The 21,621-nt window shown below is 39.2% G+C and overlaps 1 protein-coding gene across 1 annotated transcript in view; it reads left to right on the forward strand.

Moving 5' to 3' along the window:
* LRCH1 (leucine-rich repeats and calponin homology (CH) domain containing 1) overlaps window positions 1-21,621 on the forward strand; it is a 133,727-nt gene that overhangs the window by 54,157 nt on the left and 57,949 nt on the right. Inside the window, exons 4-8 of the mRNA XM_010854641.1 lie at window positions 8,294-8,399; window positions 13,826-13,962; window positions 14,763-14,890; window positions 16,381-16,444; window positions 19,619-19,721. Of these exons, the coding sequence (XP_010852943.1) occupies window positions 8,294-8,399; window positions 13,826-13,962; window positions 14,763-14,890; window positions 16,381-16,444; window positions 19,619-19,721 (538 nt within the window). The remainder of the gene's footprint in view (window positions 1-8,293; window positions 8,400-13,825; window positions 13,963-14,762; window positions 14,891-16,380; window positions 16,445-19,618; window positions 19,722-21,621) is intronic.

Here is a 21,621-nt window from a genome sequence, read left to right on the forward strand (position 1 = left end):
TTAAAAAAAAAAAAAATTGGGATATAGTTGATTTACTACTTTTTGCTGTATGGCAAAGTGAATCAGCTATACATATATCCACTCTTTTTTAAGGTTCTTTTCCTATTATAGGTCATTACAGAGTACTGAGTAGAGTTCCCTGTGCTGTACAGAAGGACCTTATTAGTTATCTATATTATATTTAGTAGTGTGTACCTATCCCAGTCCCAGTCTTCCAGTTTATCCATCCTCCCCTTTCCCCCTTGGTAATCATAAGACTGTTTTTTACATGTGTGACTCTATTTCTGTTTTGTAAATAAATTCACTTATACCTTTTTTTTTTTTTTTTTGGTTTCCACATATAAGTGATATCACACAATATTTGTTCTTCTGCAAATGTCATTTTAAGGGTACTAGTAGCCACATTAAAAGAACAGAAGCAAGTGAAAGTCATCTTTACAGCATATTTTAGTTAACCTTAGATAGCCAAAATATTGTTTCAGCATCTCTACAATATAAAATGGATGAGATATTTTACAGCCTTTCTTTCATCCTAAGCTTTTAAGGTCAACTGTGTATTTCCCACCCGCAGCACATCATAGGTTGGACTGGCCACACTTCTCTTGGCCAGTAGCCACATGCGGCTCATGGTCACCCTTCATGGGCAACCCTGTATTCCGTGTTCTTTCTGCTCTATGAGCAAGCATGATCTTTGCAAAAAGCATTTATTTGCAAAGTTGATGAATATTTAATAAGTTGCCATTATTTAATCACAAAGGGTGACTGGCCTTGCTTAAGGTCACAGACTAAAAATGACTGGTTGCCATCAGTTCTTATTTATCTTTCCTATCTCTTTGCTTAAAATAGTACTGATACTACAGGTAACCACATCAGAGGATTTTTAGCTATCAGTTGGGAAAAAAAATTCCCTGGGGAGCCTGAAATGATTCTGGAATTGCATGGGAGGCTCCCTTACATAGTAACCAACTTGCAAAAAAAAAAAAGAAAATTTTGGGAGCTCCCCAAGCATTCAGGCTACATGAAGCCACCTAAGTGCTGATAAAAATCTCACAGTTTATTTTTAGGCTCTGAGCATTGTTTAACTATTTTGGAAGAAATATTTTGAAAATGTTCATGTTAGACTCAAAGAGTATCCTAAACTGAGTTGTAAACTCTTCTCTTCCAAGAGTCATTGTTGGCTTAAAAGACAAAAATGATAGCACTGTGGCCATCTGTAAGAAAGGAGGTGCCCTCTCTGATTTTTGAGAGGGGTTGGAGTTGAAATACAGTATCTTACCTTCCTGAATATATCAGTTACCTAAGAATCTTAAAACACAAAGCATTGGCATTTAGTGATTGTGCAAAGATATGGATAAGCAATTTTTCCTCCTTCCCTGAAGACTTTCAATTAAGAAGTACTTCTGAGATTTTTCTTTTTTCTTAAATCCACAGGAGAGGCCAGGATGGATTAACGCATCGTTTCAGGTGCTGGAAAACTTAGGGAGCCTGAGCCTAAGCTCTATTGAGTTTGTGCCTCAAAGCACAAACTGATGGGAATGATGTAGGACTTTTTGACCTCCTTGGGCACTGCATTACTTCTGTATTGCTTGTCTCCTTAGAGCTGTAGCTGTCTCTGTTCCTTTGTTAAGTCTTTATATTTGCGTGTTCTTTCTATCAGGGACAGATACACCGCACTGGCATTTACTGAGCACTTACATTGTATGCCACACACTTCGCTGGGTATATTTGACATGTGTTCTCTCATTCGATCTTGACAATCGCCCAGCAAGGTGGATATCCTGTCTCCCTTTCACAGACAAGTTTGGGTTTCAGAATTACTTACCCAAAGGCATGGGGCTACGATGTGGTGAAGCAGGAGTGAAAACTGAAACCTTTGCACGGCACAACGGCGGCTGAGCTCACCGGGCCCTCATCTGGATTGCAAACCTCTCGTGGAGAGAAGCCGTGGTTTCTTTCTGTGGAGCTTCCCTGTTTCAGCTTGCAGTGGTTTTCCCATTAAAGTTGTGGCAGGCCATGAACAGCAGGGAAAATGTTACAAAACAGGGTGTGGTACAAATGGACAGTGTCTGTGAGAGTTTCCTCCTTGAGGAGCCACAAGCCAGGCACAAGGGTCAATAGACCTCTCTTGAGTTAGCTAAACATCACTTTATTCTTAAAGATCCTTCAAACTTGTCTTTTGTTGTGTGTGTGTGTGTGTTTTTACTTGTCAGATCATACCTGAAGGATAAGGTGTGTTAAATATTTGGTGGGAAATATTGTATGAAGCCATGTTATAATTAACAGATGGCTCTGAAGAAGACAGGCACACTAAGAACACAATAATTTGAGAATCTTTTATGGGGTATTTGTCAAAGGTCACTATCTTCCCTGGTGGCTTAGATGGTAAAGCATCTGCCTACAATGCGGGAGACCCGGGTTTGATCCCTGGGTCGGGAAGATCTCCTGGAGAAGGCAGTGGCACCCCACTCCAGTACTCTTGCCTGGAAAATCCCATGGACAGAGGAGCCTGGTAGGCTGCAGTCCATGGGGTCGCTAAGAATTGGACACGACTGAGCGACTTCACTGTCACTTTCACTTTGGTCTCGCTGGTTCTCCGATTGTGCTGGCTCACTGGGGTCCACAGGTGGTCCGTCTCTCGTTTGGTTTTCCTCAGTCCTATCTTCATGCTCTGGGTGAAAATTGTCTTCCGGTGCTTAGCTTCACGTAAGAGAACATAATACCACTGTTTTAGAAACCTGCTTTTTCAACCCCAAAACTCACAGTGTCTGGCTCAGGTAATAACTGACTAGATGGTGCATTTTCTGGCCCTGAGTTAGACACACTATTGTTTTTTTTCCCCCTCTTTTTTTGTGTGTGAAATGTGTGGTTGTGTGGAGAGTTGGAATTCAAGGATAAAGTAGACACAGGATGTATTGAGCAGCTTCTAAGGAAAATCTCTTCTTTATTGTTTTTCTGTGCAGCATGCCGGTCTCTGAGGTAGATGTAATGGAGACAGGAATTCACGTCTAATCAAATCCTAGGTCCTTTCCTAGTCTCTGCAGATGCCTCCCAGCCCCTCTGGTTTCTGTTAGAGAATTGGAGAACCAAGGCCTGTTCAAGGTCCCTTCTGTAGCTTCTACCTCTGCATTTCTTATGGAGAGCCGGGGGGTGAGGTATGTGTTTGTGGGAACGTGGAAGGGTGTGAACTAGAGTTTTATACTAGAAAGAGACTCTCGGTAAGTGTTGAGAGGTAATAATTTATCATACCAGAGGTTGCTTGAAAAAATTTTGAATTTAAATGAACATACCAATTTGTTTTAAAAAGTTCTTACTACAGGCTTTTAGATTTTTGATTGCTAAAAAATCAAAATTGACATTACTCCTAAGTCAGTTAAGTAATCTATCTTTCAACAGATTTCTTCATTATTTCTAATGTGGTAGAAGGATTTTCCTGATGTTGTAAGGAAACTAGAGTGGTCTATAATCTCATCTCTTCTTTTTACATAGGAACAGAGAGGTTAAGATATTGCCCTCAAGTTGCACAGTGGGAGTCACACCAAAGACATTTCCACGAAAGGCCGTGGCCACATCATGGGAGGCCAGTAATATTAATAGCTTGTATTTCCTGTTAGGATGTTCACATTTTCTTCTGTTAAATAAAGAGCAAGATTTTAAAATATGACTTAAGCCATAGTATAACAACACTAAAATTTTGAAAACCCAAGAGTCGGGGAGATAGCTCATAAGAATCCCACAAGTAGTTTTGCAGCGTAGCCTGGTCTCCCTGGAAACCTTTTCTAACCAAAAATCGTCTTGACACACTTAATTATATTGGCTTTCATTAAAAGTTACAACTTGAAAAAACAGGTCTAGTCTTTCTAAAAATGTTATATTCTGAAAATGAACCTTTCCTGCTTTAATAATCTTGAACCTACGCTAATATTTTAAATCCTTGTCATTTTTGCATTCTGAAGGTAAGTTTGCAACTAGCAGTCAGTCAGCTAAAATGTGTTAATCTTGAACATGCTTCTAACCCTTCTAGAGACTTTTTTGGTAATTGCCCAGAAGGGTTGTGATAAATGAGAATCTTAACTTATAAAGTCTTTCTTTGGGTTGCTTTGGAGCATTTTGATTAAACCAGTGGAAAATACGTGTATTTTAAGTCATTGCTGGAGTTCTGATGTTCTTTGTTTTTTTAATCTAAATGAGAAAATTGGCTGGCCCATAAGACTTGAGTTTGAGTGTTTATGTGATTATGTAATACATAATGATTAGATTCATTTCTGTTTCAAAAAGAATAGATTTAAATATTTATGACACATTTAAGATTCTTGCTTTTGGGCCTTTCTGTATATTTTCAATATTATAATGCTAAGTATATGGTTTCTCTATAGCTTGCAGTAATTATTCTGCGAGACATAGCTTAGGGCTAAGAGGCAATTCAGAAGGGATTCATTTGATTAGCTGAAGAAGCTCCTGGATCTGGAACTTATAACTTGATAAATTATCACTACTGAAGCAATATGGGGCATTAATGTTTATTTTTTAAATGTATTTTTTAAATCATATCTTTTAAAAATGAACTCTCCCCCCTAAAAAAAACAAAAACAAAAAACATACTTTCTTTTAGACCAAGTGGGGAAAGACATGTTCTAAAGAACCAAGCTATTCTAGGAATGTTGCTTTTTCAGTTTCTAACCTGAAGTATCTTATCCAAAAACATCTAGACTATTTTCCTCTCTGTCCTCCTCCTCATTCCCCAACTAATTAAGACATAATTACCTATGTGGTTTTACTTTTGTGACAGAATTCATAACCTCTTTAAAACTGGGCAGAGTTTAGTAGCTGAGAAGGAAGAGGTTAGCACAGTTTTGCAGTATAGATCATACAAGAGTGAAAAGTCTTTCTCTCGCTTTCCCCTCGTTATTTTGGCAGAACAGGAAGTAACTGGTGGCAGTGCAGAGTATTATTAAAATAATGTGACCTTCACCATATACCCTTCAAAATGTGAATGGACAATTGGACTTTGTGTTTCTAATGGTCTACAGATGTCCTGTCTTGTAAGTTAGAAGGAAAAGCTTGTTGTTAACATTATGTGAAGTTCTTTAAAAAAATAAATTAAGAAAGCATTTCCCCTGCTGGTAAGTAAGTATTTAAATATAACTGAGTGGAGTCTACTTTCTTTGATAAAGCCATTTAGAAATACATGTCGGAAAAATTACTTCCAACATATATTTGGAAGTAATTTCCTTCCCTAAATTATATTTAGGGAAGCTTAGGGAAACAGCAGACTCTTAATTTCATGACTTAACCAGCGGCAATCAACAATGTGCAAGGTGAATATAGTATACAGAAAAAAATTGAATAAAAATGCATTTTATCTCAGACTATTTCATAATGCTGCCTAAATATATCTAGTTTCTCTTGGCTTGCCCTTCCCACCTCTCTTGTTTTAAGAGAAAGATTTTTTAAAAATCATGTGTTTGAAACCTCAAAGTCATCAGTTTCACATAGAAAAATCTGCAGTTCCCATATTCTGCAAAAGTATCTTTCTCATGCTATCATTCACAGACTTATAAAAACATTTCAGCTGTCATCATAAATTCTCCTTAAAGGTGGAAAATAATCTCACTAATTCTTCCTCCATGACCTTCCCTTCCTGTCAGCCATCAACAATCTGACTGTGCCTGATCCTGAGTCCAATAAAATAATTTAATTTCATATATTTCTAGGGCTCACCTGTGTGCCATTTGTGTGAAGGCTCTTAGATTTTAAAATGGCACTTCTTGAGAATTTGTAACTTGGTTGAAGCAAAGAAAGATAAAACACGGGTTTGGTTATTGACTTCTATGGCTGATGAGGTGCTGTAGTAATCGGAAAAAGATGGCATTTCACTTTTTACTTCTCATACATGGAAGTATATTCAGAAAGGCAGAATAATTTACTGACTCAGTGAGGGTGTAAGAGTGACTGAGCCAATCTCTAGACCTCCTTTATGTAATTACTTCCTTAGACTTTTATGTCTCTGCAGATGTGCTTGTGGGTTTTTTTTTTTAAACATCAGGGAAGCCTTTCATAAAATTTGGCGTGACTTTTCTGGGCCAGAAGCAATGCAGCAACAGCCAGCTTGGGGGTGATGCCATCAAACATCTAATGTCCTTAACCTATCACATGACAGCCCCCCACCTCTACCCCAAGTCAGACCGCTGAGTGGGCTGATTCCAGTGTGTGTGCCCAGACTTCATAGATCACAGCTTAAATGCCTTCAGTAGGAGTGATGTTATTCCTTTTCATCAAGTGATATCCATGTAACACCTTCATGACCATGACAGATTGGCAGGTCACCTGAGGATATTGAAAAGAGATGGGATCAGAGGACAGCGATCCACTGTGCTCTGTGCAGCCCTGCTCTTACACAGAGCCTGGGGGTTTCAGGGAACTGGTCAATGAGTTCCTCTCATATAAGTGATTATGAAACAAGGCTTTGTTCCTTCTAAAAGGAAGAGTGAAGGGGGAGTTTTTTATAGATTCAGCAGTGGTGTGGGATGTTTACAGACTTGATCTCACTGGGATCATTTGTAGTCCAAATATACCTATGGTTCTGTGACACCAAGCAAGACCTTCAAGAAGTTTGGTGTGTGTATTGGGGCCTCCTGGGCTCCCAGCCAGAGACAGAATAAACTGCAGCATCATGGAGCATCAACATAAAGCAGTTTAAGACGTTTTATCCAATATTTACTGATCTTGTACTTTCTACCTGGCATTCTGCTTGGCACCAGGAGATCAAAGTGGCTAAGAAATAGTCTCTTCCATCTAGGAGCTCGCGGGCTTACAGGAGGAGGCAAACAATTGAGTGGTTTTGAGCTTGGTACTTTATCCTAAAGTTTCTAAGGAGCTGCTGCAGATGTTTGAGCTGGTGGAGGACACGGTGAAGTTCAGGCTGTAAATCTTCACTGTGTGAAGGATGGATCCAAGGAGGAGCTGGATGCTTGCAGACAACCAGGAGACCATTATAGTGTCTGGCTGAGAGATGCTGCTAGTCTGGACTAAGTGGGTGGCTGGGGTGAGGGAGGTGGAGGGCAGGGCAGAGCAGGGCAGAGCTGCCAGGGACAAGAGGAAGAGTGGGATTAGGGATGATAATACGATAGAAGATTAAAGATATCATGGCCACCATTTTGCATGTGTCGAGGTGGTTCTAATCAATGATTCAGTTTAGTTCAGTTGCTCAGTTGTATCTGACTCTTTGCGACCCCATGGACTGCAGCACACCAGGCTTCCCTGTCCATCACCAACTCCTGGAGCTTACTCAAACTCCTATCTGTCGCATCGGTGATGCCATCCAACCATCTCATCCTCTGTTGTCCCCTTCTCCTCCCGCCTTCAATCTTTCCCAGCATCAGGGTCTTTTCCAATGAGTCAGTTCTTCGCATCAGGTGGCCAAAGGATTGGAGTTTCAGCTTTAGCACCAATGCTTCTAATGAATATTTAGGACTGATATCCTTTAGGATTGACTGGTTGGCTCTCCTTGCAGTCCAAGGGACTCTCAAGAGTCTTCTCCAACACCACAGTTCAAAAGCGTTAATTCTTCTGTGCTCAGCTTTCTTTATAGTCCAATTCTCACATCCATACATGATTATTGGAAAAACCATAGCTTTGACTAGATGGACCTTTGTTGATTACCAGTGGAGTATTATTTTTTCCAAGGCAGAGAAGACACAGTCTCCATCCTCCACAGTCTTGCTTGTAAATGTTTATAAACATGTTCCAGTCCAAAGTTTTCAGCCTTCTGATAAGAATTACATTTAAAATAAATAACATATCTAAACAATGCATTAATATACATAGTTATACACTGTAAATTGTGAGCCTCTGGTGAGGTAGGGTAGTGGCTGAACAGTGGGTTGGGAATTGGTTCTGAGTGTTTACTCTGCAAGCCTTGGACAATTGACAGAACTTTCCTGGGCCTCATTTTTCTGATCTGTGCATATTAGGCCAGTAATATTGTCCCATGGATTTGTTGTGAGAATTAAGTAAGACTGAAGCATGTAAATGCAGCAGCCCAAGAGTAGCTACAAAAGGCTACTAACATGCCTCTTTTCACCTTTTCTCTCCCCAGAGGATGTTTTTAATAAAAACATTGTACTGTCTTCTTTTTCTCTGTGATGAGCCTCACTTGGCCTCGGACCTGGAAACCAATATATAAATGTACCTGTACAGTTATCCTAATATTTAAATACCTTAAGGAGATTTCCCCTGAAATGCTTGATTTCCCAGCGAAAGGCCTTTATTGTTTCTCTTTTTGTTTGCGATGCAGGATGTCAGCTGCAATGAGATCACAGCCCTGCCTCAGCAGATAGGGCAACTGAAATCCCTACGAGAACTGAATGTCAGAAGGAATTACCTTAAAGTTTTACCACAAGGTAAAAAAAAAAAAATAGAGGGGAAAAGGAATCAAACAGAAGCCTTTTATTGTTTTTTAATAACCTCTGTGAAGGTAAATCCAGTCATGTTTGTATGTACCTATTAATTATAATTTGAATTTCATGTGTAGATAACAGAGAAGTTACATTCACGTTGTAATTTTAGTCAAGGGTTTCAGTAACAAAATCATCCCCCCGTATAAAGCCGTGTGTGTGTGTGTGTGTGTGTGTGTGTGTGTGGTGGTAATTTGCTCAGATTCCCATAACAAAGTCCCAAGGACTGAGTGACTTAAACAATGGAAATGTATTTTCCTGCAGTTTGGAAGCTGTGAGTCTGAGATCGTAGTGTTGGTTGGTTTTGTCTCTTCAGAGGCCTCTCTCCTTGGCTTGCAGGGGGCCATCTTCTCCCTGTGTTTTCATGCCGACTTCCCGCTGTGTGTGTCCTAACCTCCTCTTCTTGTGAGGACACCCATCATATTGGGTTAGGACCCTTCTTACCTGATAACCCCATTAACTCACTTACCCCTTAAAGGCCCTGCCTGCCTCCAAATACAGTTACATTCTGAGGAACTTGGGATGGGGGTCACGGTTCCAACATAGGAGTTTGGGGGGCACAGAATCCAGCTACTATCAGGAGGCAGCATGAGTTGCTGTTGGTGTGGATGTGTGATGTCCTCAACTGTCCAGCCAACAGTTAGCTGCTGTGCTTGGTCCTGCAGGTCCAGGATTCACCTTGTGTCTCAGATCCGTGCTTCAGGCCAGGGTGTGCCTCTGCTGAAGTGAAATTTGGACCCCTAGCTCTGGTGGTTTTGAAGAATTTCTTGAAGCCTGGAGCAAGGATGTCTTGGATCCATGCTTCAGGCAAGGGTGTGCCCCCTGAAGTGAAATTTGGACCCTCAGCTCTGGTTGTTTTGATGAATTTCTTGAAACTTGGAACAAGGATGGCTCTAGAGACTCAGGTCCCCAAAGACACAGCACGAACTCAGAGCCCTGCAGATAGCACCGCCTAGGAGACAGACTCAGGCAAACGTTTCTCTGCGTCTCTGGGCTTCCATATTATGCCCTCTGATATGATGTTGTGTTGAAGTTCAAGTAAAAAGATACTCAATACAAAACAATTGTCAGTCAACTTTACTTCAATATAATAAAAGTAAATAAAAAATTAAAGATATATATATTCAGAAGTGTTAGGCCATTAAGAACTTTGATAAGCAGCCTTGTAGGTGGTACTGGATCTGAATTTCACATTTGGGGATCCTCATTTGGACCTGAGTCAGGGATGAGTTGATGAACGATGTGATGTTGAATGGTTTCTCCAGAACGTATTCTAGTTTTCCAAGATGACACTGATTTCTGTCATTTTTCATATGAGCACACTAGCCATGCCCAATTGCAAATTTACATTTGCAAATATACCTCAAAGCTAAAATGTTTATTTGGAAACAGCATTTGGTTAATCTGACCCTCACACAGCTATTTTAGAACTGCCTGATTTTTATTATTCTGTTCCTGTTTCATGATCTTTGGCTTGAAATGCTTCGTTATTCAGAGCAAGAAAATGGAGCTCATGAAAGAGAAAGAACTTTATAAAATGTCATCTGCTTTTAGTGTTATCTTCCATCTTCACCTTTCTCATCCTGACTAGTATTTTAAAGAAGGAACATTAGAAACCAAGCATAAAGATTTATTACTTTATTACCTGAGATGACTTGGCATAAAAACAGTGATTTTTCATTTTGTCATTATGCAGTTCTACTTCTCAATGGATGAAATTGTTTCCTTGGTTTGAGCGAGTACAAACGAAAAACTTATTATATAGACAGCAAATCTGTAAGCATATAACCTTTCATAGCATTAAGGAAAACTTTCATTTAAACTTAAGCTCTTATGTTAATTATTGAGAAATCATCACTAATTATTGAACTCTTTTTTTTTTAATTTAATCATTTAACAGTTTTCTGTAATAGAAACATGAGGGAAGAAAGTGCATCTGTAAAATCAAGAGATTTGTTTCTGACACTGTTCCTTGCTCTCTCTTAACTTAAAAACACTCCTTCTAAAAAGAACGGTTACAAATTCCTATGCTTTCCATAATTGTGTTTTCTCAGGTTCCATATTTTAATAAACACCAAGAGCTAAAGCTTTAGTTTACTGGAAAATCTTTTTTTAAAAAATAATTTCCTGAATATCAAGTGTCTTTTGCTTCACTCTGGAGAACTCTGTTAACAAAAGAGCATTGATAATGCTCTGAGGCAGTGAATTTAAAGACTTTTAGTATTTACTCACTCACTTTTCCTCTTTCGTATCCCTCCTCATATACTTTCAATCTGAGGAGGAGGGGAAACGTTTGTGGCCTTATTGCCCAGATCAGTTTTATGGTGTTTTTCCTAATGCAGCGGGGAGACTCTGACTTTGTACTTTCCGGGACCAGAACAGACAAGAGTGTTAAGGCAGTCATTCATTGCTTCTCTTTGCAGTGGACAGAGAGCAGTGGGATTCATTGTTCTTTGTTATTTCTTACCACCCCTTTTCCTATTCTTTTGACCTTTTCTGAGCAGAGTTACCATTTTCTCTTCCATTTCCTTGTGAAACTGTCGGGTTCTTGCATTCCTAAACTAAAATGGTAATTGTGTCCCCCACAGGCACTAAAAGGAATAGTCATTATAAAACCCATCTTTTACTTTAAGTTACCTTCTTTCCCCTTCTGCTGTATCTTCTCTCTGCTGCTGCTGCTGCTACTAAGTCACTTTAGTCGTGTCTGACTCTGTGTGACCCGATAGACGGCAGCCCACCAGGCTCCCCTGTCCCTGTGGTTCTCCAGGCAAGAACACTGGAGTGGGTTGCCATTTCCTTCTCCTACTCTTGCTTAAAAGTCTTCATTTTAAGTGGCAATTTGTTGAAGAGCCAGAGTCCGGTTAAACTTCGTCCTGATTTGCCAAGCTAACTTGATGAGAGTCGAGTCAACCATTGGAGAGATGGATTCATATTACTGGAAGTTACAGCAAAGAGATATTCTTTTTATATATAGTCCTCCTAATTCTCAGCTCTGTTTTTAGAAACAAACTATGAAGTGGAAAGAGCTCTTCCTTTTAAGTTTCATGATTCCATGCAGTCCCAGGGCTCACCTCCTACCTACCTCCCACTGCTGTCCAAGCACTTCATCAAAGCAGCTGGGACAAGTGAGGCCTGGGGAAGGTCACTTATCCTGCTATTGATCAGAGAGATGGGTTTGAGCAGAGAATTCCTTGGGGGCAATTTAAAAAAATACACATCCAGCTTGAATTAGATTTCCTGATTAGAAAAGATATATGCACCCTAATGTTCACAGCAGTACTATGTACTATAGCCAAGACATGGAAGCAATCTAACTGTCCACCAACAGATGAATGGATAAAGAAGATGTGGTGCATATATATGATGGGATATTACTCAGCCACGAATAAGAATGAAATAATGTCGTTAGCAGCACCATGGATGAACCTAGAGATTAGAGAAGTCAGACAGAGAAGTACAAATACCTTATGATAACGCTTTTATATGTGGAATCTAAAAGAAGATACAAATGAATTTATTTACAGAACAGAAATAAACTCACAGACATAAAAAAAGAAACTTAGGGTTACCAGAAGATTAATTAGGAGTTTGGGACTAGCAGATACACACTGTTATATATAAAATAGATAAACAACAGAGCCCTGCTCTATAGCACAGGGAAGATATATTCAATATCTTGCAATAAACTATAAAGGAAAAGAGTCTGAAAAAAACAAATATATATAGTAGTTGTTCAGTCACTAAGTCGTTTCTGACTCTTTGTGAGCCCAGGGACTGCAGCATGTCAGGCTCTCCTGTCCTCCACCATCTCCCAGAGTTTGCTCAAATTCACGTCCATTGAGTCAGCGATGCTATCTAACCAGTCTCATCCTCTGCTGCCCCGTTCTCCTTTGCCTTCAATCGTTCCCAGCATCAGGGTCTTATACGTACATACATATGTATGTATAACCGAATTGCTTTGCTGTACACCTGAAATACAGCTTTGTAAATCAACTATATTCCAGTTAAAAAACATACACATCCTGGGTTTCTCTTACACAACTGCCTGCCTATCATGACCTGAGTTTGGGAGCTGATGAGCAATGACCCTGTTCACTGTCCCAGCATTTCAGTCTCATAACTCTTTTCTTTAATATAGAGCAGTTCACTAAGGTATGAAAGAGGGAATGTCCCTCCACACCCAGAGCAAGCTGACTTCAGAAAAGGGATGGGTTGCTAAGCTTCTGTTGGTGGAACATGAAGTAGTCTAGCTGAGTAATGTGAAAACCCTCAGGCAGTACAGGGGGAGTGGAGGGATAGTGTTATTAAGAATACTTTCTCAAGGTCCTGCCTTTGGTTCCTCTTCTTCCTATAGTCCCTGACCTTCATCTGCTTGAGAACTCCTTGAATATTTGAAAGCACTGCGTATCATCCCTTACCAGATTTCATAACAAACGTGGTGAGGCCCGTTCTGAAATGAACCCTCTGTCGCCTCTCGTACAGAGATCTTAGTGATTTGCCCCGTGTCACCCTACATGTCTGGCATTGCTCAGCCTCTTTGCTCTATGGAATATATTTGAGTTTGTTTCTTGCAGCTGCCAATGTCGGTTGGAATGCTTGAAATTACTGAGTGTTTGCTATGCCACTGGGTGGGGATTTTATGCTAAATATAATGTTCTGTCTTGTTTGTGGAGCTACAGAAGACCTCTTTTAAAGCAGTAGAATAAAGCCTAATCAAATCAGAATTACAGGGTCTGTTGCAAAATTCCAAATTTGATAGCATTTATTTTTTAAAGTGGTGTTAAACAATCATGAACATATTTTTAGTAACTTGTTCTGAGATTCTGCCAACCCACATACACAGAATACATAAGGATATGTTATAATTAGCGTGTTATTCATAAGCTAGCAAGCTGTTTGAAAACAGTTGGAAGTTAAAACATAAGCATGTCTTGGTGTGGTGTGGCTTATGTGATTGTTTTGCTGGAAAAAAGGCCTTTTTAAACAATAGATGTTGTACATGTATAGCATTTGCAGCTCTTATCAGAACTAACAATAAATTAAAACTTTTGGGCCCCCAGTGAAAGCTTTCCTCTCTTCTTTAGTAAAATGTTATATTGAGCTGGCCAAAAAGTTTGTTTGGTTCCTGAGTATGTTGTTCAATAAAGTTCTTGATGAAAATGAAAAGCATGTTTTTTAGTTTTGCTTAAACCCAAACGGACTTTTTGGTCAATGCAATATCAACATAATGTATATTCTTCATGCACAACTTGATTTTAATTATGCTAAATGGTATATTTCCTGATAAGCAGAAACTTTTTTGAATGTTCAGCCACTTAATCTTGTTGCTTTCTGAGTTTTTTTCTTTTCTTTTTTTTTCCCTGTTCTTTTAGAACTAGTAGATCTTCCCTTGGTAAAGTTTGACTTTTCCTGCAATAAAGTGCTCGTGATTCCCATTTGTTTTAGAGAGATGAAACAGCTGCAAGTATTACTGCTTGAGAATAACCCTTTGCAGTCTCCTCCAGCACAGGTGAGGCGTCTCACAGCAAAGTTGTTGCTGCTGGGGGCAGTGGGGTATGCTATCAGTAGCATCTAAGCAACTCTCAGCAGAACCATTTTTTTTTAATATTCTGCAGAATTAATGTGTGAGACATGATCATAAACAGTCACAGTGTTTTAAAAACTGAAACCTCGGGTACATCTGACTACAATATGTCATCTTCTTGACGTCAGATTGTTTACCAGCATTGACCTCGCTGTTCTGGTCACTGCAACTCCAGAATTATGATGTTTGATTATTTCACTTACTCAGTTGTATTGATCATTTGTGCGTGCGTTTGAAACTTTTTTCATGGAGTGTATGGTTTATGAAAGGAGTAATAGAGTCTTTAAAGTTAGCTGAAAAATGGAGTTTGACCATTTTAAAATACAACTGTCAGTTATTTAGAGACAAGATTCAAGCTCAAATATTAAACTATGTGACAACAAAATTAAATGTACATGCTTTCAGAATTGGAACATTTCTAGGTCAGTCATATGACATACATACGTTTTACACTATTTTTACATAAATATATTTCTGTTAAAATTTTGCAATTTAGTGCAAAGAAACAAGAACTTTCTTGAGCACAGTTTGCTATTCAGGTAGAATTTGAGGAGATGATTGCCTTAAAATCTTACCTGTTTTGGAGACATCAAGTTTGTTGATCGCTGTTGACATATTACTTAAAGTGAAAATGCAAAAACTAAGACATACGGAGTGAGATGTCTGATGTTTGCATTTTGTTTTGTCTTTAAAAAAGGAGCTACTTATTATTAATTTTTCCTTAGATTTGCACCAAGGGCAAAGTGCATATATTCAAATATCTGAGCATCCAAGCATGCCAGATTAAGACAACAGACTCCCTTTATCTCCACACCATGGAAAGGCCACACTTACACCAGCAGGTGGAAGACGGGTGAGTATGACAACCCTCGACTGGAAGCCCCATTTAGAATTTGTTTAGCCCAACACACTCCCAGTAAAATACGTCAGATCTCAGCCACTTTTGGAATAAGAAAGGGAAAATTGATCATGTTGATAATATTTTGTCATCTTTCAATCTCATCTACCTTCTCCTAATCAATAATCAGTCCTTCTTGAGTGCTGCCTATGTGTGTGCGCACATGTATATACACATCTGTTTATGTATAGCCTTATAGATAGGATCTATAATATAAATGTATGTATATTTTACTTAGCAGTTCGAACAGATGTATCAAACTGAGACACGGTTTTCTAAGTTAATTTTTACTGTGCTACTGTAACATTGTTCAGAAATAGTGCAGGCTTTATTTTTTTAATTGTCTTTTAAAAATGCACTGTGCATGGTTTTTGCCATTTTCTGTTTAGAATGGGAACTTTAGAATCATTTCGTGTGTCCTTGACCGTTTTGTGGCATAAATTGGGCCTTGAATTTTCAGAGAACAGAATTCTCGTACTGAACACACTTGTAGACATGCAGGTTGTTTTTGAGATGTATTCATTGCAGAAATATTTCCTGAACTTTTTACTAAAAAGTAAATACAGTGACTTAAGATCTCAGCCTACCTTAATGATACCTTTATACAATGCTTAAAAGAAGTATTATTTTATTGTTTTAAACATACTATCAAATTTATTTAGTCACTGGATAAAAGTTTACAGAATTATTGAAAGTTAGGACATTTCATAACATAAGAGGTAAGAGCAACTGACAGATTTTACTTTTTTATATGCTAGAATTAATAAAATAAGAAAATTTGTTATCTGATTAAAAAATGGGCCGCTCAGGTAGAATGTAAATCCATGAAACTCCGGACACAAGGAATTTATTTTACATTCTATTTAGACAGTACAGCTTGTGGTCCAGTGGTAAGACTCTGCTCTTCCAATGCAGGAGTTGCTGGTTCAATCCCCAGTCAGGGAACTAAGATCTCATGTGTCGGTGGTCAGGCCAAAAATAAATTAACTAATTAATTTAATTTAAAAATTGTCCAACAGACCATTCAAGTATCTGATTTTCATTAGGGTCTTGTCTTGGTGGTGGTGGTTTAGTTGCTAAGTTGTGTCCAACTCTTGCAACCCCAGGGACTGTAGCCTGCCAGGCTCCTCTGTCCATGGGATTTTCCATGCAAGAATACTGGAGTGGGTTGCCATTTCCTTCTCCAGGGGATCTTCCTGACACAGGAATCGAACCCGGGTTTCCTGCATTGCAGGCAGATTCTTTACCGACTAAGCTATGAGGGAAGCCCAAGTTGGGCCTTATCTTAATATCCTTTAATATTCACCTGATTTGTTGCCTTTGGATAATAATAAAAATTTATATAGCAAAGTCATTATTTTGATATAAGTTGATATATGTTGTTTTGAACTTTGTCATTTTGATTCTTTTCTAAATGAATTCAATATCGATGGCGTATAACCCAGCAAGAAGGATTCTGATTCGGGCGTTGGGAGTGATAACGGAGACAAGCGATTATCTGCCACAGAGGTAAAGTTCGGGATCAGATTCTTTTCCTTCTGTGCCTCTAGGTATATCTACTTGCATTCACTGGACTCTTGGATAAAGGCAATTGCTTGAGAACATGTGATAAAGTTTGTGAAAGTTATTTGAAATTTTCCAAGTGTTCTATAAATATTAACTGTTGTTAGTTTTTTCTGCATCTTTAGTATTTTGTAAATGTCTCCTTCCCCTCCTCCCACCCTCCTTACATTGTCCAGAATATTCTTGCATGCTTAATAAATATTATAAAATGACTAAGTGGTGTGCAAGTACCCAGGAAGTATTTTTATAAATATCAGTGTTTGTTTTTAAATGACAGAGTAACTTAGGAAAAAGCTGTTAATACGCCTGCATAAATGTTAAGCAATCAAATGTACATTGCATTTTCCCCACAGGAAATGCATTTTTGAGTAGCCGTAATTTTTACAGCAATATTTGTTTTTCGGAAATTCTTAAATTGTGTTCTTTTCAGATAGTATTTGATAAAAGTTTGGTGATTTGTGACTTAAGAGGCCTCCCACACTAGAGTTTTGTAAAGTGGTTATAAATAACTCATTTAGAACATTTTATATATATTTAGTTTGTTAGGTTCCCAAACCCTTTCACTAATAAATTACATGAGGTTTCTTGACCAGCAGACCTAAGAGGGACAGCTGGGATAGGGGTGGATGTATCATGATGCCTTCACACACACATGCACACACACACACACACATCATGATGCCTTCCCTTTTTGAGGGAATTTACTGAGTTGGACTGAGCGACACATGCGTACACACTCACACACTGAGTTTTTGTGGTTATTGAATTATGAACCATTGTAATACTCTTTGGCTTCCCTGGTGGCCCAGTGATAAAGAATAGCCTGCCAATGCAGGAGAAATGGGTTTGATTCCTGGGTCGGGAAGATCCCCTGGAGAAGGAAATGGCCATCCACTCCAGTATTCTTGCCTAGAGAACTCCATGGACAGAGGAGCCTGGTGGGCTACAGTCCATGAAGTCACAAAAGAGTCAAACACGATTTAGCGACTGATAATACTCTTTTAAGATGTGATTAGTACCTCAGTTACTCTAAGAAATCTGAATTTTTACTCTTTGTATATATAAATCCAGGAAAATTGCCTTTTCCCTGTTCTCTTTAGGCATTTGAGATTTAATATGTAGCTAAGATATTTAAATTTATTTCCCACAAAATATTTCATAAGGCAATATATTAAAAATTAGTATGCCTTAATATTTTTCTAATATAGAATATTTCAAAAGGAAGAAGAGTTTATAGGCAGAAAAAGAAGGCTAATATCTATAAAATGAAATTACCCTTATGAACCTACATGTGAAATTACCCTTATGAACCTACATGAGTAGTTTACTGTGGTTCCGTGGGGGAAAAAATACTCAACACATTGCTTTGCAAGTTTTATTTAATTCAGCTCCCTTAGCTGTATTAAAACTCATAAGTCCCCTGAAATAGCCCATTGTTTCAGAAATTACTCACCCGAGCTTATTTTCTATTAAATTAAAACAGACTCTGCTTTATCCTTTGTCTGTCTTCTAGGGATAATTAAGTTCATTAATAAAACATTAAACAAAGAACTTCATTATCCTTTTGTTCCCACTTAGTATAAGTAGGATGCTAATATTCTAAAAGGAGGCCAAGGGTTTATTTTCTCCTTTTTAACTAGATGCATATCTTGGAATTTTGCTAAGTTTTTAAAGGTGGGAGGAGGGTTAGAAGGAAGGACTGCAGAAAAGATTATGTTCAATAGAATAAAGTGTGCACATTTCTCATTAGCTTTTTGTCTTCCTGTTTATTGCACATGGCAGTCTCATTACCTGAGAACACCTCCAAGAAATGTGTGTTTTACACGGATAAAGGTTCTGAATTATTCTATGTAACTTTCTATTTTCACTTTATTTGGCGAATATGTTATCATCTGTGGTCAGTCAATCTTGCTCCCTACTTAATATCTCCTTGTGGGGTTCAGAATTCACACCTCATCCCCTCTTTGGCTGTTGCCATTGTCCGATTAATTTTAACATTTGTTACTCAGATAAACAAGCAGAAAACAAATGTGAGGCCCAGTAAGGAGCTGGGTAAGGAATGAAATGCACGTTTGTTTTCTGCCAGTTTCTGAACAGTCTGTGCGTGTGTCCAAAAGTAAGACGAACACGGTGTGGTACAAGTCACAGCCTCGGGAGTTTAGGAGCAAGCCACAGTCACCTGAAGTTGTGGGGGTTCCTGATCCCTGTGATTGGAAAAGCTTTTCACGAAATAGTGAAGCTAAAGTGGAGACATAGGAAAATACATGAGGCTTCATGTTTCACGTGTGACAGAATCATAGATTATCTGAACAAGCTTCATCAGTTAGTGTGGGAAACAAGAGCCCAAGGGAGAACCAAGTCTGATTACTAAATAGAAGCATTATTCTGAAAATTGCACAGAACCCATGTTCCTTTTAAGTACTATATTTAAACTATATTTAAAACAGCTTCCTCTACCTAAACAGGGAAATAAACTGAAGCTTGATGTTATGTGTAAGATGCACTGTGAATAAATGAGGTGTTTCAGGGGTTGGCTGCCTGCTCTCTGTATTTGGCCTCATGAAACCTTAATGTGCTTTTAGTAAATCAGTATTGTTGTCAGATCTCAGAGCACCGTTACCATGATAGCGATCGATTAGACTTAGGGCTAGCTTGGTAGTGGATTTCCAGTTATTTCTTTATTCTATCAGGTGTTATCCAGTCCTTCTCAGCGTCCTGACTCTTAGATTAGAAAATATCATTAGGTACCTGAAAAATTTTCAAATCAAAACGTACGTACAGAGAAGTATGTGTGTGTTAGCTTGATGAATTTTGAACAAGCGAGCACACTCATACAAACAGTTCCTAGTTAGAGAAAGAGAACTGTACCAGCCACCCAGGAAGACCTCCTCATGCACTCACCCCCAACCCAAGAGCAGCCGCTATCCAGACTTCAAACACCATAGATTAATTTTGCCGGTCTTTGAATTTATATTTTAGTGGCATTGTCCTTTGGTCTCTTTTAATCAGTACTACATTTGTGAGAATCACAGTACTTTTTTTTTTGATCACAAAACATTCTCTTAATCTGCCTTGATAACACTTCTCCCTTGAATCAGACAGTGCCTCGTTTCTTTTCAGCCTTCTGATGAAGACGCCGTTAGTCTCAATGTGCCAATGTCAAACATCATGGAAGAAGAGCAAATGAAGGAGGACTCCTGCCATCGCCTTAGCCCAGTTCAAGGTCTGAGAAGGAAGGATGGGAAGAAAATGATTGTTTTGTTTTCAATAGCGTTCAGTTATTTGGCTGCACTTGTCTTAGTTGGGACCCTGGGGATCTCCCATCTTTGTTGTGGCATGTAGGATTTCGTTGTGGCATATAAACTCTTAGTTGTGGCATCAGGATCCATTTCCCCTACCAGAGATCAAACCCTGGACGCTGCATTGGGGACATGGAGTCCTAGCCACTGACCACTAGGGAAGTCTGGCGAAAGTGCTTGTTTTTAAGTTCCAAATGCTGTGTTTAAAATATGTAGAAATATGGCAACAATAATACAGTAGTTACTGTTTATTGAGCATTTCATATGCAGCAGGCACTGGCTAATCTGTGATGGTGATCTCATTTAAAATTCAAAACTCTGACATGGATACTCTAAGCACTCTATCTATAGCTGAGGAAGTTCGGTTCAGTTCAGTCACTCAGTCGTGTCCAACTTTGCAACCCCATGGACTGTAGCACACCAGGCTTCCCTGTCCTTCACCATCTCCTGGAGTTTACTCAAATTCATGTTTATCGAGTCATTGATGCCATCCATCCATCTCATCCTCTGTCATCCCCTTCTCCTCCTGCCTCAATCTTTCCCAGCGTCAGGGTCTTTTCCAGTGAGTCAGCTCTTCGCATCAGGTGGCCAAAGTATTGGAGCTTCAGCTTCAGCATCAGTCCTTCTATTCAGGACTGATTTCCTTTAGGATTGACTGCTTTGATCTCCTTGTAGTCCAAGGGACTCTCAAGAGTCTTCTCAAACACCACAGTTCAAAAGCATCAGTTCTTTGGCACTCAGCTTTCTTTATGGTCCACCTCTCACATCCATACATGACTACTGGAAAAAACATAACTTTGACTAGATGGACATTTGTCGGCAAAGTAATGTCTCTGCTTTTTAATATGCTGTCTAGGTTTGTCATAGGTTTTCTTCCAAGGAGCAAGCATCTTTTAATTTCATGGCTTCAGTCACTATGTGCAGTGATTTTGGAGCCCAAGGAAAGAAAGTCTGTCACTGTTTTCATTGTTTCGCCATCTATTTGCCATGAAGTGATGGGACTGGATGCCATGATCTTAGTTTTTTGAATATTGTGTTTTAAGCCAGTTTTTTCACTCTCCTCTTTCACTTTCATCAAGAGGCTCTTTAGTTTCTCTTCACTTTCTGCCATAAGGGTGGTGTCATCTGCATATCTGAGGTTTTTAATGTTTCTCCCGGCAATCTTGATTCCAGCTTGTGCTTCATCCAGCCCAGCATTTTGCATGATGTACTCTGCATATAAGTTCAATAAGCAGGGTGACAATATACAGCCTTGACGTACTCCTTTCCCAATTTGGAACCAGTCTGTTGTTCCATGTCCAGTTCTAACTGTTCCCTCTGTTCTAGAAGTGGCTGTTTTTTGCTGGCTAGAAGTCTTTGAGGTCTTCCCAGGTGGCACTAGTGGTAAAGAACTCACCTGCAAATGCAAGAGACATAAGACATGGGTTCAGTCTCTGGGTGGGGAAGATCTCCTGGAGGAAGGCATGGCGACCCCTCCAGTATTCTTGCCTGGGGAATCCCATGGACAGAGGAGCCTGGTGGGCTAGGACTCGTTGGGGTCGCAAAGAGTCAGAAACGACTGAAGCAACTTAGCAGGCAGGCAGAAATCCTTGAAGGTGATGTGGTCCTCCTTGGTTCTTTCCAGCGTCTAGAGCAGCTGGAAGAGATCCACCTTTGCTCCTTGTTCCTGTCCTGCAGCATCTAGAGCCCAGTCCGGTTGGATGAGCTCTGACAGACAGCGCTTTCCCCTCCATATGGCCCTCATCATAGTCACTTTTCATGTTATGATTTTGGGTCCTTACTTTTGTCCTTTCCCACACTTTCTTACCATGTTCACTAGTTTTT

Source organism: Bison bison, unplaced genomic scaffold (assembly GCF_000754665.1).
Source record: "Bison bison bison isolate TAMUID 2011002044 unplaced genomic scaffold, Bison_UMD1.0 scf7180017864345, whole genome shotgun sequence".
NCBI lineage: Eukaryota > Metazoa > Chordata > Mammalia > Artiodactyla > Bovidae > Bison > Bison bison.